We start from the raw sequence: 16,327 nt of genomic DNA, 5'->3' as shown, positions 1-16,327 counted from the left end.
AAAATCAGCATGATTACATTTACAGTTTTCTCCCATGAACCTTAAACTGACCACCACGGTAGAAAACAGTCATTTCTTTCAAGTTGTTTTGCATTGTTCTTCATGCCTCACGGGCATCATTCGTTTTGCTGCATGAATGCAGCCAGTGTTTGCTTTGAATCAAGCCATCTCATCTTCTTATCCTTGCTCTCTAAACTTTTGTCCTATTAGCTCACTAAGCCTGATGGGAAAACAATCCTGGACCTGAAAACAATGTTGTGTTCAACCACCCTAGGGCTGAGACGAGCTGCTGCCAAATGACTCAATTCAAACACTGCACTTGAAATTGGATCATTATGTGAATCTGTCAGAAGAGGGAATCCAACATGAAATGAGAATCACAACAGGGCAATAGTTTATTTTAGCATTTATTTCAACACCTTAGTTGTACCTCTATCATGTTGTTTACCAGTATACTGTATTTTATTTAAAACAAAAATTATATATATATATATTTATATATTTATATATACCTTTTATCTCTGCATACTTATGCTCAAACTGTATGTAGTCATAGTCGTTATGCATTTCACTAGACCTAAAATGCTCTTTTAAATCATAGTATGTAATGCTTTCTACACTACTGCTCAATCCTTTCTCCTTTTCGACCATAATGTGATAGCAACTCGTCATAAGAATACAGAGCCGTAATTTTAAACTCACATGTAGAAAATATGCAGTATACTAACGTGTCAGCTTCACAGGGGTCACCACAGGGCGAGCAGTATAGAAAGCATTTACAGAAAACCCAAAATGAACCATAAACAAAACAAAGCTTCAAAGAATTTTGCCCACACTATTTGGAAGACGGAGATTCTTAAAATGTTTACATACTTAATATTATAATCTTCATTATACTATATTTTTATATGTTATCTTTGTCGTTGCCATCATCATCATTACATACAGAGCTATAAATGATGTGTTTTTGCCTTACAGTTGATTTTACTGCAAATGGCTAAACTGGCACGTTAAAAACAAAATCCAGGATGTTCATGTTCACCTCTATGCAACACTCATAGTATTTTAAGTTTATCGCAGAAAAATCCCTTTTAAAAGTGAGTCAGAGCTTTTCTTTCTGAGGGGTAATGTGTGTGGAACAGTGAAACATTTGGATTGTCATCTGGTGAGAAAAGATAAACAATGCTGTCTGAGCATTATAAATACATTTTGAAAAAGGCATTAGAGAAAGAAAGGGGCTCAGGGGGCAAAGCATTTGACTACCAACGCAGGCAGATGGACACACACGCACAAAATCAGACACACACAGACTCACAGAGGCTTAAGGTTGAGGAAGTCAGGCAGACAGAAGCAGTAAAAAGCCCTTTTTGATCACTGCACCTGCTGTGTGAGAGAGAGGGCGTTCAACATTATGGCATGGTAGAGGATGGAGCCACCCTTTGACCTGTGCTATGGCCAGTAAACACCAAGAAAGTCTAAGAAAAATGGTTTGAAATGACACGCTAAACATTTCATTTCTAATATGCCATTTCCTTTCTGCAGAATAATCAAGACAACAATAAAAAGATTAATTTAACAACAACAGTTTTTCAAATTTCTGTCCTCGTTTTTCACAACTTTGATTCCAACGATTAGAAATACCCTGACCAGTTTGAAATGAATGATTGCAATCAGCACTTAGTACAAAACAAATGGTTTCTACTAATAGTGAATTCAGTTTAACATGGAAGATATATTTAGCGCTTGCAAAGTACATACATACAAAGCATACTGGGGCAACCTTTGGGGGAAAATGGCAAATATATAAAACAGTACTGTGGTTGTTTAGCTTTTCTTCTATCATCATTTACAAAAAAGCCTTTCTCCCACATTCTGACTTTGGCTCCAGTACTCGCAGCCATCGATACTCTGATCTGCTTAAAGCTACAAAACTGATGTTAGGATATGGCCCTCTGCTTTTACAAGAGTTTCTGGCTCAGACATAATCAGTAACATTTAATTGGGCTTCACCCTTTAAGCAGCAACTTTGCAACTTTTTCTTTGAACTCAGACTCAAGTTTTCTCATTGCTGCAAAGCAGCAGATGGTGTGAGAATCCATCTGTCAGTGTGTGTGAGAATATGAGTGCAAGTGCGTATGTGTGTTTATTCTTTTACAGCACAAAACGGTGTGTTAATTAAATGCCTGTCCATCAAAAGTTTTAAAGTATATTTTCAGATGAAAAGCATTATCTGTAGAAATTCTTATTTTCTTCATCACCTCTTTTGACCAATAGTTCTACAAATTTCCATCCAGTGCTCTAAAACAAATGTGCAAGACAACATGTTTCTCCACATATCCATGGATTCGAACAAGTTCAACGCAAGCTGTTGTTGTCCACTGTTCTTCTCTTGCAAATCTTCTGTTACTGATGATCTTTGTCATTTCATTTCTTTCCCTCTTTTTCATCTTTGAATCACACCTTCATTCTCTCAGTCTGTGTCTCGGGGAGGAGTACTGACATGCAAAGGAGAAGAGAGCCGCCTGGGAAGAAAAGGAGGCCAAATCAAAGAATAAGAATGGGTGGAAACTTAAAAAAGATGGAACGACTAAGGTTGATATGACTAAGTTACTAAAGTGAAAGAGAAGGGAATGGAGAGAAGATGCGATGACCTTATCAATTTATATGCCTCTAATGAAGGAAGGGGATGGTTGAGCTAACTTGCATGGAAGTAATGAGACTCTTTGACTTTCCTTCATCATCCAGTGCTCCTTTTTGACCTCGTTGCCTCTCTGTTTTCCAGAGTCTATTAGTCCTCCCTCACCTGTCAGTGAGTTTCTTCAGTGCCCTCTCGATGTTCATTCGATGCCCCACACGTGTCACTCCTAGATCCAAGAAGTCATCCTTGGTGAGTGAAGGCAGATGTGATCCATCTATCTCATTGTCTATAAAACGCTCTCTGTGTTCACCCAGATTCAGATAAGCCAGCCAGTCGGCCACGTCATACTTGGTCCAGTAGGGTAGGGGTTTGATGGCAAATGGTTTAGTTGGAGGAGGAGGATTGAGATGGGGATAGTTGAGACAGGAAGGGCTAGGTGGTAAATGCATGGGGGAAGAGGCTCCAGAGAGAAAATGAGTGGGGGAGAGTGAACGGGAGACAAGCAAGGGATTTGGACTTGGCACACCAGATGGAGAAAACAGTGGAGGAGTTGAAGCTTTGTAGGCATCTCCTAGAGGGATGCCAGGAGAAGGAGGAGTAAGGGGCCCGGGAAACTCAAATGGGTTGCTGTAGACGGGTGTGCTTGGAAGGATTGGGAGAGAGGAGGGTCTGGGAGGGGTGGGGCTTTGCTGTTCAGTGTTATAGATAAGAGGGCTGGGAGCCCGACGTCGAGCGACTGAAGACCGCATCTCTTTAGTAGGACTGCATGGAAAATCAAAAGTCTGTCTACGCATCTTGGACCTGTGCTTAGGTGATGTTGGGTATGGGCAGTAGGTTGGAGAATGGGGAGGATGTGAATGAACTGGGGACGAGGGCATTTGTGGAGAAGGGGATCGGGTCCAGTTGCGCTGAACTGGGACTTGAGGGGAGGGCGAGACAGAAGGTGTTGCCGAGAGGTTTGGGGTCAGGGTCTGACGATGCTGTGGGGAGGAAGTGGGCAGCGGTGAGGTCGAGCGTCCAGTGGGAGGGCTATGAAAAGCATCACTGTAATCCGCTGAATACCTAAAAGACAAATAAAATTATCCTGTAAAATGTAATTCACACTATCAAATATCTTTCATTTAGTTATAATATCAAGAAGATCAGCAAACCTATGCATGGTGGGAGACTTTGGAGTGTGGCTCCACTCATCCATGCTCTTCATGCTGCTCATCTGCTGTAGCTTGGAGCTTAGTTCATTGATGATGCTGGCTTTCACACCTGAGAGAGGTGAGTGAATTCTGCGGCCATCCAAAACCAAAACGCCTCTCTGGACTCCAGCTTGCTCGTGTTCTCCAAGGTCACTCCAGCCCACTGATCGAGTGTCCATGGGCCTCTCTAAGCAGGCAGCCAGGGCAGAGCTGAAGCCGTCTTCCATCTTGGATCGACTCTGCTTGTGCTTCCTTTCATCTGAAAATCCTCCATCTATACCGGTGTCTTCTGGGTTGTTTTGTCTGTGTAACTGCAAAGGAGCGGGATTGGTGCTGTTCTGCCTACGTAGTGCTACAGATGGGCCCCTCCCTCCACCCTCCTTGTAATGAGTCATCTTCGGAAACACGGGATTTGCCAATTTGGCGCTGTGCACCTCAAATGTTTGCCCACCTGAGTAGGTTGTGCAAGGATCCTGATGTTCACTGATTTTCTCTCCCTCTCCTCCTCGCCCATCTCCTCCAACCCCTCCTCTCTCTCCTCTTAGCCCACAGAGTCCCAGCATTTCTAAATGGTGGTCACTGCTACTGTGACTGTCCAGCTCTTCAATTCCAGAATCCACCACAGCTTCTTGCCAGTCTCCGCTCTTGTGTATAATAGTAGTCTGATGAGTGTGGTCAGATGCTTTTCCCCCTGTGGTGAAGCCAGCCTTGGGCCCAGCCATACTCATACTGTAGTCAGAGGATGCTGGAGAAGTTGTGGTGGTGGTGGCAGCAGCAGTTGCAGTCATGGTCGTGGTAGCATAGGTCATGGTAGTGGTGAGGGTGGCAGTGCCTCTGTCCTGTGCTGGGGTATGAATACCTATTGAGGGGTCGTTAGAGCTGCTGTAATAGGTGTGGGAATGGGACATGGGCTGGGGTCTGTGCAGTGATGTAGGAGGCAGAGAAGCAGCAGAGGTGGTGGTGGTGGTGGTAATGGAGGTGGAGGCAGAGGGAAAGATCTGTGGGGATGGATAAGATGGAGAGAGAGCTGACTGCGTGAGGTTGGCCACTTCACTGTCATAGGAAGTAAGGCTGGAGGTAGCGGAGTCGCCACCCTGTGAAGTGGGTTGGGGAGGATTTGAGGTCTTGGGGGATGGGGGAGGAGGTGGGGCGGGTGGAGCAGCAGAAACAGAATGCTGACCCTGGTGTTGACGATGTTGTGAAAATTCCCGGACCCTCTCATTCTTACCATTAGCAAACTGCAAAGGAGGGGGCAAGGGATCTGCGAAGACAAACTCATCGTCTACGTCTATTGATGGAGCTGGTGGAGGCAAAACCATGAGTCCTAAATTTCCACCTGCTCCCGCCCTAGCTTCTTCCATTGCTTCGTGTGCTTGTGAAGGGGCTGTGGGGACAGTATACTGAGGAATGTAGCTGGTGTTGGGAGTGCTTTCCATCTGAAGGAAGGAAGGTCTGCGGGGGGCAGGTTGAGTTGGTGGGGGAGGAGGCTGTATGGGTGGAGCAGGCCTGCTGTCATACACCTCCTTTTCTCGCTCCCTGGGACTTTGTGGGTAGTACTGGGTTGAATATTGGCTGTTTCTGTCTTCAGAGAAGCGAACTCTAAGACCTTCCCTGGGTCCTCCCTCCTTTTCTCTTTCCACACGCTCCCCACCTGCCCCTCCCAAACGTAATATCCTTGGTGATTGTGGCCGGCTCAGAGATGCAGGAGAGGTGGTAGTGGTTGGGGAACTTAGGTGGAGAGATACTGGAGAAGTGTAGGCCGACTGCGTTGGCGTTGCAAAAAGAGAAGGCGTTGGAGTCTGAACAGGGGTGGGGAAGGCTCCTACTGTGGAAAGTTGCCGGCCAAAATGTCTGTCCTCTCGTCGTGTCCTGCGATCATCTTTTAGAGCCCGCTCTCTTGCAGCCAGGGCCAATCCCAGAGGGGACGAGGGGTCCAGAACCTTCCCAGTAAGTGGGTGAATGAAGGTAGTGGCAGGCTGGGTTCCATACATTGAGGGAGCTGACTTAGGCTGGCCGTCCTGATTGAGGACAGGGGAAGAATACTCAGGCAGGCCAAAAGCTGGGGGCATGCTGCTGGAATAGCTGACGTAGTTGTCTCCAGAAAACATGCCTTCATCTATAGACTTGGAAGGCCGAAGCCGAGGGGTGGGCACTTCCATTTGTGAGCCCTGTAAAGGCTGAATTCGTACCCCTTGTATTCCTCCTCCCTCTCCAGCTCCACATCCTGCTTCCACTTGGATGTCCTCCTCTGATGAGAGGAAGAAAGAAGCACTCTTTCTCCTCATATCTCGAAAGCGTTCCCTTTCCCTGCGTGCTCCTCCACCCGCAAATGTTGTACCAAATGCTGAACTATAATCCAAGTTTTCTAGGTTTTGCTGTGAGGAAACCGAAGGGGCAACAGTTGATGAAGGCAAAGAAGTCGATGTTGGAGGTTGAGGTGGCACAGAGGTGAGTGGTGAGGGCAGGCTAGTATTAGGGCTGTCTGGGGTTGCCTCTCCAGAGGTTTGGTCTTCCACATCTTGGGAGGGCTCAGCCTCCATGCTGCTACCCTGGCTGCTTCGACCACTGCTACTGGTGGAGGGCGCTTTGACAATGATGGTGGGAATGGGGATAGAGCTCTTCTCTTTGGTTGCACCTCCTTTTCCTCGATGCTGTCTCAGACCATCTTCCACTTTTGACTGTTTCATCAAAGCTCCCCGACCTCCCCTCCTTGCCACCCCTCTGCCAACTCCTCCACTCTGATCCCGGTTGGACACAGGTGGTTGATGCTGGGGTGCTTGTTGTTGGGCCTTAGGCTTAGCACTTGTTGGGGGTGTAGCACTGCTGTAGCCTCTCCTTAATCCTCCCATCTTGCCACCACCTCTCCTGGGCGCCTCTGGCTCTCTGATGCACAGTCCTTCTGATTGCCTCCGAAGGGTGGGAACCATGACCTGCTGGTTCATTACACCTGGTCCTGCCCTCTCCCAGCCAGCTTGGGAAGGATGCCCTGGCTGAGAGTGGAGCTGGTAGTGAGGTTGAGATACAGGAGGGATTGGCATGGCAGGTCCTCTACCCGGATGAGGGCCTGCAGACAAAGGTGGCTCTGGAGCAGATGTGTTTGGTGGTGGGGGGATTTCTTCTGGTCCAGGCACAGACAGGCTGCGAGCTAACTTCATAGCAGGTGGGTGAAGGTACTGCCTTTCCTCCTCTGTTACACCTAAGAAGAAGGTCACACACATTTAGAAACATTTACAAGAAGAAGCTGTACTGAGCTGGCAGATATCTCTTAATAAGAACTGACATTACCAATAGATTTTTGACGCATCATGACTGCATGCTGGGGACCGTGGCCTGGTTGAAAATGAGCTTGGTTGTAGTCAAAACCAGGTCCAGCTTGTACCATTGCCAGTGATGACTGCTGATCATATGGTTGCTTCAGGTACCAAAAAAAAAGAAAGAAAAGTAAGTAAAAGAGAATGAATGAGAATTTAAAATGAAGGAGGTTTATAAAGAGAAGAAATGGAACAGTAATTTAGATATAATCAAATAAAACTGATGTTGGCTGTTGTTGAGTAGATATATACAGAATAATCCAATACATAAAAAACAATAAGTCTGAGTAACAGTACATTAGGCAGCAGAGTATAGATGAATGGACATAATCTGACTCACACTAAACAAATGTTTTGGAGTGGGTGGTCAATAGTCAATCATTTTCTCTAAAGTGCAGCGAGGGCAGGAGAACACCCAGAGCTAAAGACCAAGTTGGTTTATAGATTTGAATTATTTTTGTTGGTATTAGTCACCTCCATGACTAAATACTGTATGTGCTAAAGCAGTGGAGAAGATCTGAGAGGGTGAAATAGCTGTTGAGTAATTGTTTGTGTGTGTGTGTGTGTGTGTGTGTGTGTGTATAGTTATACATATTTAAAGATCAATAAATCGATAGATGGAAATACAGTAAAGAAGGCGAAAACAGTTTCTACAATTCTAATGAGTTTGAAAGATCATTTAGTATGATTAGCTTTGTTCTCCAACACAGTATTCAACAGCTTTTTTGTTATTTCTTTAAGTAGTCTTCAGGAATAGTTCTCCAGGCTTTTAAAAGACATTCACAACTCTTCTTTGGATGCTGGGTACTTTTTGTTCCAATCTCTTTCAAGTTTCTTGTGGGATCATCTGGGCCTCGGAGAATCCAATGCATGACTGAGTGTGTGCTATAGTTTGTTTTCCTATCCAGGTATGCATTGACAGTATGTATGGGCCCATTTTCATGTTGAAAAATGAAGCAATTGGCAATGAGATGCTTTCCAGATGGTATTCTGAAAAATCTGATGGTACTTTTCTGCATTCATAATTTCATTGATTTTGACAAGACAACACTAAAGCCCCAAATCCTAACAGAGGCTCCATTGTAGACACTCACTGTTGTACCTCTCCCTGATCTCCTCCATACATACTGAATCAGAATTTTCAATTTTGGATTCATAACACACAAACTTTTCTCTGTATTTGCCTTCCTCAAAACTTGAGACCATTTCTGATGATCAGCAAACAGTAGATGGAACAATTAAAGGTCCAGATGCATCTCCTAGGTGACTTTAAAGCCCCATTTCCATTAGTACCTCCTCGGATCGACTCGCCACAGTTTTCAGCAGGTATATTTTACCTTGACATCCACCCTTGTTGTAGTGTTCGTGTCGCATATTAATTACATCATGGGATGCTCAGATGCGTTGCTATGACAACGTCCATGCACATTAGGTAGTACTCAATTGTAATGGAAAACCAGTTGATCCGAGCTGAGTCATGGCGAGCTATGGCGAGTTGATCCAAATAGGTACTAACGGAAAAGGGGCTTTAGATACTGCTCATGTGCAGTAGATAGTTTTGTTTGTCCTCCACTTGTCCAGTTTCTTTAAATTTTTTAAGGACACGCTTCTTTTAAAAAAAACAAACAAAAAAAAAAACCCAAACAGTTTTCATAGCTAATTCATAACAAATGGGAGCATATGATAATTTGGCAAAGTGTGTTAGTAACAAAATGCACAAAGATACGATTCAAAATTCGTTCCTCTCATTAAAAATGACGAAAAATGACAAAAAAGGCTAGCTCCTTAGAAGCAAAATATAAAGAAAGGACGGGTGATTATATTCAAAATTGCTCCTTAACTCGAGTTCAAGCCATTCACATTGCAGCAACTTAGTGCATTTAAGCACATGGACATGATCCAGACAACCTGCTGAAGGTCAAACTGGGCATCAGAATGGAGAAGAAAGGAGATTTAAGTGAGAGAAAATAACCAGTGAGTGGCACTTCTCTGGGCAAAAAATGCCTTGTTGATGTCACAAGTCAGATGAGAAGTGCTTTGAAATGATACAAACGCAAACGTAACCCAACAGAGGTCATCAGAAGAACGTCTGAGGAATATTTCTAGCATCTTGTTAAATCTTTGATTTTGTGCCACAAAGAATTAAAAGGGGTGGGGTCCAATTGAGGCAAGAGGAATAGCTTGGTATAAGAAAAGGATTTTCTTTTATGAACTGTGATGCATGCAGAGCAATGTTAGTATAATCCAGGAATAACCAAAAGGATAAAAAAAACAAAGGTCAAAATGAGCATTAAAGGCCCCCTTTAATAACTTGTTGACATGTATGTGCTACAGGAATGACCTCAACTAGGACAATTTCCTCACAATTCCCAACAGTACCTCCTTGGACACATTGGGAACAATACTCTTGCTTCGGTCCCTCTTGCCTCCATGACCTCTCTGGCCCTGGTTGTCTGATGTCATGGTGTGTTGAGCGGCAGCCAAGATTTCATCCAGTTTATCTAAAACACAGACAGAGCAGAGGGCATAAGACACAAGGCGTAAGTCAGGGCATAAGGAAACAGTGGAGTAGTGGAAGAGCCGTAAATAAAGAAGCTAAAGGAAGATTTCAGTGATCCTACTCCTCTCTCCTTAAAGGTACAGTGTGTAAAATTTCACCTCTAGCACAACCCCAGCTACGATGGCACTGTGGGACAACAACTCTTCTCTAGTGAATGAAGGCTATCAGTCCACTGGTTACCTCAGTCATTAATATGTGTCCATATCTATTTTCTCAGGATGAGGCGGTAAAGCTTTATGAAATGAGTCTGATGAGTCAGTGATGGTCACTTCTGACCAGTGACAGCGAGCTGCTGTTATCTAGTGTTAGTGAAACTTCCTTTGAAGTGGATCTAATGCTGTTGGACACTTATCAAATAAACTATCATACATTTTGTGTAACGTAATCAAACTTTTTTACTATATATTTTTTAGGACACTCCAGCCCAACATTAGCTGGCATAAAGTTAGCAGAGCTGCTGTTGTATAGCTGGCTCATTGTCAGCAGCCCTGAGATGGGAGGTTCACATATCTAATCTGGTGACAACAAGTGACTGCAACACTACTGGGAATAGATAAGCAGGTTTATGCACATTTCCATGTGACTTCAATCCAGATGATTAGGTTTGATATGAGGGAGGAGAGACCCGTGGTGCAGGAGGTGGAGAAACACAATACGAAAAATGATGATAAAAGTATACATGAACAGATGTTAAATGGTCATATATAGTTTGAAAGAGCCACAGTATTTCTCAGCCACTGAATACAAGATGGACTCTGCCTGTATGAGCAGTTTATGATGCAGCTATATCAGTTTGCTGGAAGTCATAATCACATACCAAATACCCTCAAAAAACTATGCACTGTACCTTTAACGTATCTAAACTCCTTCTTACAGTATCACAAGAGCAGTGAGAGTGATTTCTTACTTAAAGCCATCTGATAGACGGTCCTCTTCTTATCAGGACCCTGAGAGGACTCGTACTCTGGAAAAATAAGCAAAAAAGACATCAAACTGACTGATTTTTAATTAAAGCTCAGAGGCTGATAGGGGTGATGATAACACTGATACTCACCTGCTTTCTTTTTCCACGGAGAGGCAGCTGTTGCACGCGTAATTGGGGAAAGAGAAATTAGGTGTGACTAGAACTTCTGCAAAGTGTATAAAGCAGATGAAGAGATGAAGTACATACTCAGACACATGTGATGGTGTGAATGCTGATGTGATGATAGGGATGTTGATGGGGACAGAAATGATCATGAGAGCACACAAATCTGTGATTCTCCCACCTTTGTCCACTGCATGCAGCACATTTGGTTTGAAAAGAAGAGAGAAAACAGAGCTGTTTGTGACAAATGACATTTTAAATGCATCATTTTTACAACATGCCGCTGCTTTTGTATCGCTTAACCTCACTGTTTAATTGCCACCTTTCCTCTTCATGGCTAACATCATAAGTGCAAATGAATCAAAAGACTTCTTCCCATGAAGCTGTTGCTAGTGAAAAAAAAATGCACCACTCTGGATAATTTTCTTGGCTTTCTGCATCAACTTGGTTAATATTTAATGCTGTGTTTCCTTAATAGTACCACAGTACTAAACCATCCTCCTGCAGAAAAGCTGCTAACCCACCCCAGAAGAAGCCTTTTCAATGTGACCCCCAGAACTCATGCTTTTGCGCTTTGTCCCTTCTTTCGTCTTACCCATATCTTCCAGCTCTGATGTCATTGACTTGGAGCGCAGGGCAATGGCAGGAGGAGTCAGTCTTTTTGTCTGCTGTGGGGCTGCCAAGGGAAGCCAGCCAAATGCAGATTTAATGTTTAGATTTCTTGTATACAACCCATTGCAACAGGCTTTCAGGTTGACGTAAACATGCAATCAGCTTAATCATCACATGATAAACACAGAATTCAAATGGCGTAAGACGAAAATCTGACTAGTACCTCGCTTTCGAGCCGTGTCCTCCAGCTCAGGGTTTCGAGCAACCATGACAACTTTCACCATGAGACTGTTGCCGCCCTGCCGGATCATGTTGACAACCTGCCGATGACCAACCTTCACCACATTCTGACCGTTCACCTGCCAGAAAAACACAGAACAAAATGAAAAATCCACTCTAGTCGCACAGAGTGGATGAAAAACCTGAGACAGTTTGGAGTGCACACTTTAGGCATTGTCTCCTCTTACCCAGTGGTTCACTTTAACAATTTGGGTTTCTTGTGTGGTTTAAAACATAAATCTTACTGGTTTCTGGGCAGGTGCACCAGCAAGTCAAGCTGCAACTTAATAACAGTTACAAAAGCTTGGGCAGCTATATAAGTGACTCATATTAGGTTGAATAGTAATGAACAGCTTCTGTCAGCTGTAACAAAGGTTTGACAATCACCATTTTTAGTGCCAGGGTTTTAAGGGAACATACAGGAACTCTTAAAGGCCAGAGAGTTGCAGCAACTACAAGCACAGCAGCCTCCAAATGACCATAACTAAAATGCAAATTATATATTTAGGAGAAGTATAGAAATAATCGCATCAATGCATCATATCCTGCACATATTTTCAGTGCACACAAATGTCTTTACCCTGTCCATTCTCTGTTTTCTTTATTGTCTATTTTTGCTGTTATTAAAGGACATACAATCACTGAACAGCAAGTGAAGAAAGCACTAGCATTTTTAAAAGAAAAAATGCTAATGCTGTAAGCTGTAACGTGTTTGTTGTAATGTGTAACGTGTTGTAACGTGTTTCCTGCAGCTTCCTATGTTTGTTGCATAATACATGAACATATGACCCCAGTTTCTGTTTTACAAAACTACTTTTTTCTTCATAGGTCTTGAATTGAAAGTAAAAGTAAAGCTTCAGTTAGCATGCCGGTTACCTCGATGAGGAAGTCCCCCATCCTCAGGCCCGCTCTCCACGCCACGCCCCCCTCATCAACAGACTCCAGGTACTGCAGCGCGGGGAATGCTGGCGTTGGAGTGAACTCCTCTATGGGAGTCTGAGCTGTAGATGATAACAAAACAAGAGATTCACCACAACAGGAGCATGGATTTGATAATTATGCAGTAAATAACTAACAAGACTTAGAAATCTTTGGCAATACGTGATGAACTTTGAGAAGACGCTCACCTTTGGCTCCCCTGAGTACAAACCCAAAGCCCTCATTGTCTTTCTTCTGTAGGAGCACAGTCTTCTCCTTAATGATGTAGTCACTTGAAAAAAGTAGAGAACGGGTATATGAAATGAAGGAAGGGGTGAAAAAAAAGAGAGAGAGTTGGAGATGAAGATATGATTGTCTAGTAGAAGAAAAGTGTTACGTTCATGCAATTAATGCATCTTCTAAATGTGGAAAACAGCTATACTGCAACACATTCTGAAATCACACTGCAGCAAAAGATACTTGGGCTTGTGGATGTCATACAAAAAGCTTTGGTGCACAAAAGAAGGTTGATGGGGGGGATACAGTTAGTGTCACAATGGGAGGAATTGTATATGAGATGACATTCCATACTATGGAGTAATCCAGCTAGAGCTGACAAGCACTGGGCCGGGGGGAACAGCACATTAGAAAAATGTGCACATCCACTGATAATGGAAACTTCCAAATGCACCCAAATCGCTGCATTAGCTTTCACCGCCTCTGGCAGCTTTTGCAAGGATACTGCTTCACCGACTCCTGCGCAACCACTACCGGTCATACATGACACTTCAAATTATGTACAAGAAGTCAGACGGGCCTCTAATCCACCCCCCACCATCACAAACAGCTCCTCTTGCTCAAAGACTACAGTCCGAGAACATAGAAACATCGATCACAGGCTTTGGCGATGCAATCTTATTATGAGACGGCTTGAGTAGTGGCTCAGCAAGCTCCTTCATTATTCTATTACCATGTCTGGGACGTTTTGGCCAGGCTGCTTTACAACACTTTCTCTAATACAGGGCCAGTTAAATGGACTCCACACTGCCACACACAGCCACATCTCATGAGTCATTTCTGGACTTGACTTTCTAACAATGTCAATTCACCCTGCCCCTGCTAGAGAGCCCGGGGCTCGAGCAGAGTTGTATGATTAAAGAGGAATTCCAGATATTTCTTTCACAGGCAGCTCATTTTTTGTGTTAGTTTGTGCTGCTTGAGTTAACTCAAACTGACACTCCAACGGAAATCAAATCAAAGGATTTGATTTCCCAAAGAAAAAAAAATGGCAGAACAGTGAGAGAACAGGAAGTGTAGCCTGGTTGAAGAATCGTCCTTATTTATAGTGATAGCTTGACTGCCAAAACATACACTAAAACTGCTCCGGGTAGGCTCAAGGACAGAATTTGTTTTTTTCCTGGAAATAAGCTGTTTCGTTCATCCTTCTTTTAAATGGGAAGTTAAAATAAACTGTCTATTTATTTCATGATAAGTACGTGATAAGTACTGAGTAGAGGTAGGATTTTTTTGGCTACAAGGTTGCACACTAACTCTGCCTTCACAAGGGACGTATGAAAAATAATTTACCATGAAAAAGGGACAAAATGTAAAATATTTTTTAGGTTTTAGGCAGCAGATGTGGTGGGTTTTTTTGTGTGTGTGTGTTTTTTTTTAATGTCTGGCGAGTTCTCAGTACTCGGTTCTTATGCATATAACCCCGCAAACAATGTTTTGCCTGTGCCTGCGCAACCCGGGTTCAGTGGACTCATGAGCGTTGGCTGACGGGCCCGAGGATCCAGACTTTGACATGAAGCTGTAACTTTAGCACTGAACAGACGATCGCTAGTTTCCCCTAGTGAGGTCCATCCCTTGTGTGTTCTCCATCAATGTTACTGTTTCGCCAACGCTCAGCCGCCTTCCAGCCATCTGCTCCTCACACCTCATTCCTTTTTCTCTCACCCTGTCCTCCATCATGCCTTCCCTCTCTGAGGATCAAAGTAACACAGAGTGGGTGGACAGATCCATCGGGCTCTTCATCCATCTACTTGTATAAGGATAACGGGGAAGGGGGGGCACGGCCACAGTTGGTCTTTTGGGGGTTTCTAATTTGCATTGCTGGCTTACAGTAACACACCTGATTCCCTTTACGTATGCAAAGCTATGTAACTCGTCTGTTGCTACAGAGTCCACCACGGCCCAGCCAAGCAGGACCATAAAAAGCACAAACGTCCCTGGTTAATTAGCAGGGCACACTCTCAGTGAACTGGCTGGAATAAAGCTGTAAGCCTACTAGAGACTAGAGTTATTATGTACCCTCCTGAGTCATCCTCTCTTCTATCCACAATCACTGAGAAAAAAAGGGAGCTTTTTTAACCATTCACCTGCTGAATGTACATGCAAATACATAGCTTATGTGGAGACATTACACACACATCACAAGTGAAGCACTTGACAGATGTTTAGTCACACACACACACACACACACACACACACGCACACCGTGGATGGAGACATGGTAGACAGATGAAAAGCGCACAGATAAATGTGCAGGAGAGACACTCCCACAGCGAGCGCTATGACATACACACTTATATGTGAAAGCCACATATATTTGATTCATTGTATATAGTCACATGCATTCTCACATCAAGAAAAAAGCACGCACACATACAAACATGCAGAGAAATGACCGCTTTTCCCACATTAGAGGAAAAAAAAAAACACTCTTTCAATTTACTGACTTTCCCAGTACAGTAAAAATACCACACGTCTCTAATGATACAGTGAGAGACATTGAAAAAATGATATGGGATGTGACAATGGCGTTTTTAAAGCAACAGAAATGTATGGGAAGTCCTGGTGAATTAAAAATATCTGCTTACAGAAATCATGACTCAAAGAGAATGAAATACACCCACACTGTCTGACTGAAATGCATCAATATGTGCTCTCTTTCATGCACTAACACACACACACACACACACAAACACACACAGACACACACACAGTGTTCAAAAACGCACGGGAGGAAGACACAGAAATAAACATGCTGCATAGTCTCCATTCAATAGCCACTTCTGTACCACAGATATACACATGCATAGGAACAACACGGATTTAAGACGCACACGCACATATTCGCACACGCACGCTCCAAGAGGCACACACACAGAATACACAGCTTATTAGTCTGTCTTTGAAAAGGCACGGCCTCTCAATAGCATCATCTACCTCTCCCCTCTCTCCATTGTCCTCTCCTCACATCCATAGCCAGCCAATGAATGAGGAAACAGCCGCTACCTGTAAATGAACCACACGCTCCTGTTTCTGGGGCCCAGTGACGGCCACGAAGAAGAGAGGGAGAGAGAGAAATCTCTCTCTCCGCAACCCCCCATTGCCATGTCCCCCCCTCCTCTCTCGCGCGCTCTCCACCACCTCCTCCTCCCTCCTCCTCCTCCTGCCTCCCTCCTCCCGGTCTTCCAGCGAGAGCTCAGCCGGAGAGAGCCGCGAGAGTCGAGGAGAGAGCGAGCGAGAGAGGTGGGGGATGAGAAGGGAGAGAGAGTGCGATGATCTGCACCCTGTGCACTTCAGACAAGAGAAAGACAATGTGTAAGAAAGATGGGGAGAGAGGAAGAGAGTACCAGTGACTATCACAAAAGGGAAAGGATGTATTGTGTGTGTGTGTGTGTGTGTGTGTGTGTGTGTGTGTGTGTGTGTGTGTGTGTGTGTGTG

General features: G+C 44.0%; 1 protein-coding gene across 6 annotated transcripts in view; it reads right to left on the bottom strand.

Moving 5' to 3' along the window:
- Positions 1-394: 394 nt before the first annotated feature.
- LOC102309458 (SH3 and multiple ankyrin repeat domains protein 1) overlaps positions 395-16,327 on the bottom strand; it is a 54,599-nt gene continuing 38,666 nt past the window's right edge. For all 6 annotated transcript variants that reach the window (XM_042227559.1, XM_042227558.1, XM_042227560.1 and 3 more), the window contains 12 exons: positions 12,805-12,887; positions 12,554-12,678; positions 11,622-11,757; positions 11,382-11,462; positions 10,968-10,976; positions 10,754-10,780; positions 10,607-10,663; positions 9,519-9,640; positions 7,114-7,240; positions 3,790-7,024; positions 2,804-3,700; positions 395-2,522 (listed from right to left, as the gene is read on the bottom strand). In XM_042227559.1, coding sequence (XP_042083493.1) covers positions 2,471-2,522; positions 2,804-3,700; positions 3,790-7,024; positions 7,114-7,240; positions 9,519-9,640; positions 10,607-10,663; positions 10,754-10,780; positions 10,968-10,976; positions 11,382-11,462; positions 11,622-11,757; positions 12,554-12,678; positions 12,805-12,887 — 4,951 coding nt within the window. In that variant the 3' untranslated portion in view covers positions 395-2,470. The remainder of the gene's footprint in view (positions 2,523-2,803; positions 3,701-3,789; positions 7,025-7,113; positions 7,241-9,518; positions 9,641-10,606; positions 10,664-10,753; positions 10,781-10,967; positions 10,977-11,381; positions 11,463-11,621; positions 11,758-12,553; positions 12,679-12,804; positions 12,888-16,327) is intronic.

Source organism: Haplochromis burtoni, unplaced genomic scaffold, assembly GCF_018398535.1.
Source record: "Haplochromis burtoni strain Fernald_Lab_line unplaced genomic scaffold, NCSU_Asbu1 Contig_268, whole genome shotgun sequence".
In the NCBI taxonomy this organism is placed as follows: Eukaryota; Metazoa; Chordata; class Actinopteri; order Cichliformes; family Cichlidae; genus Haplochromis; species Haplochromis burtoni.
Note: the sequence above shows the minus strand (reverse complement) of the source record. Positions and strands in the feature narration are given on the sequence as shown.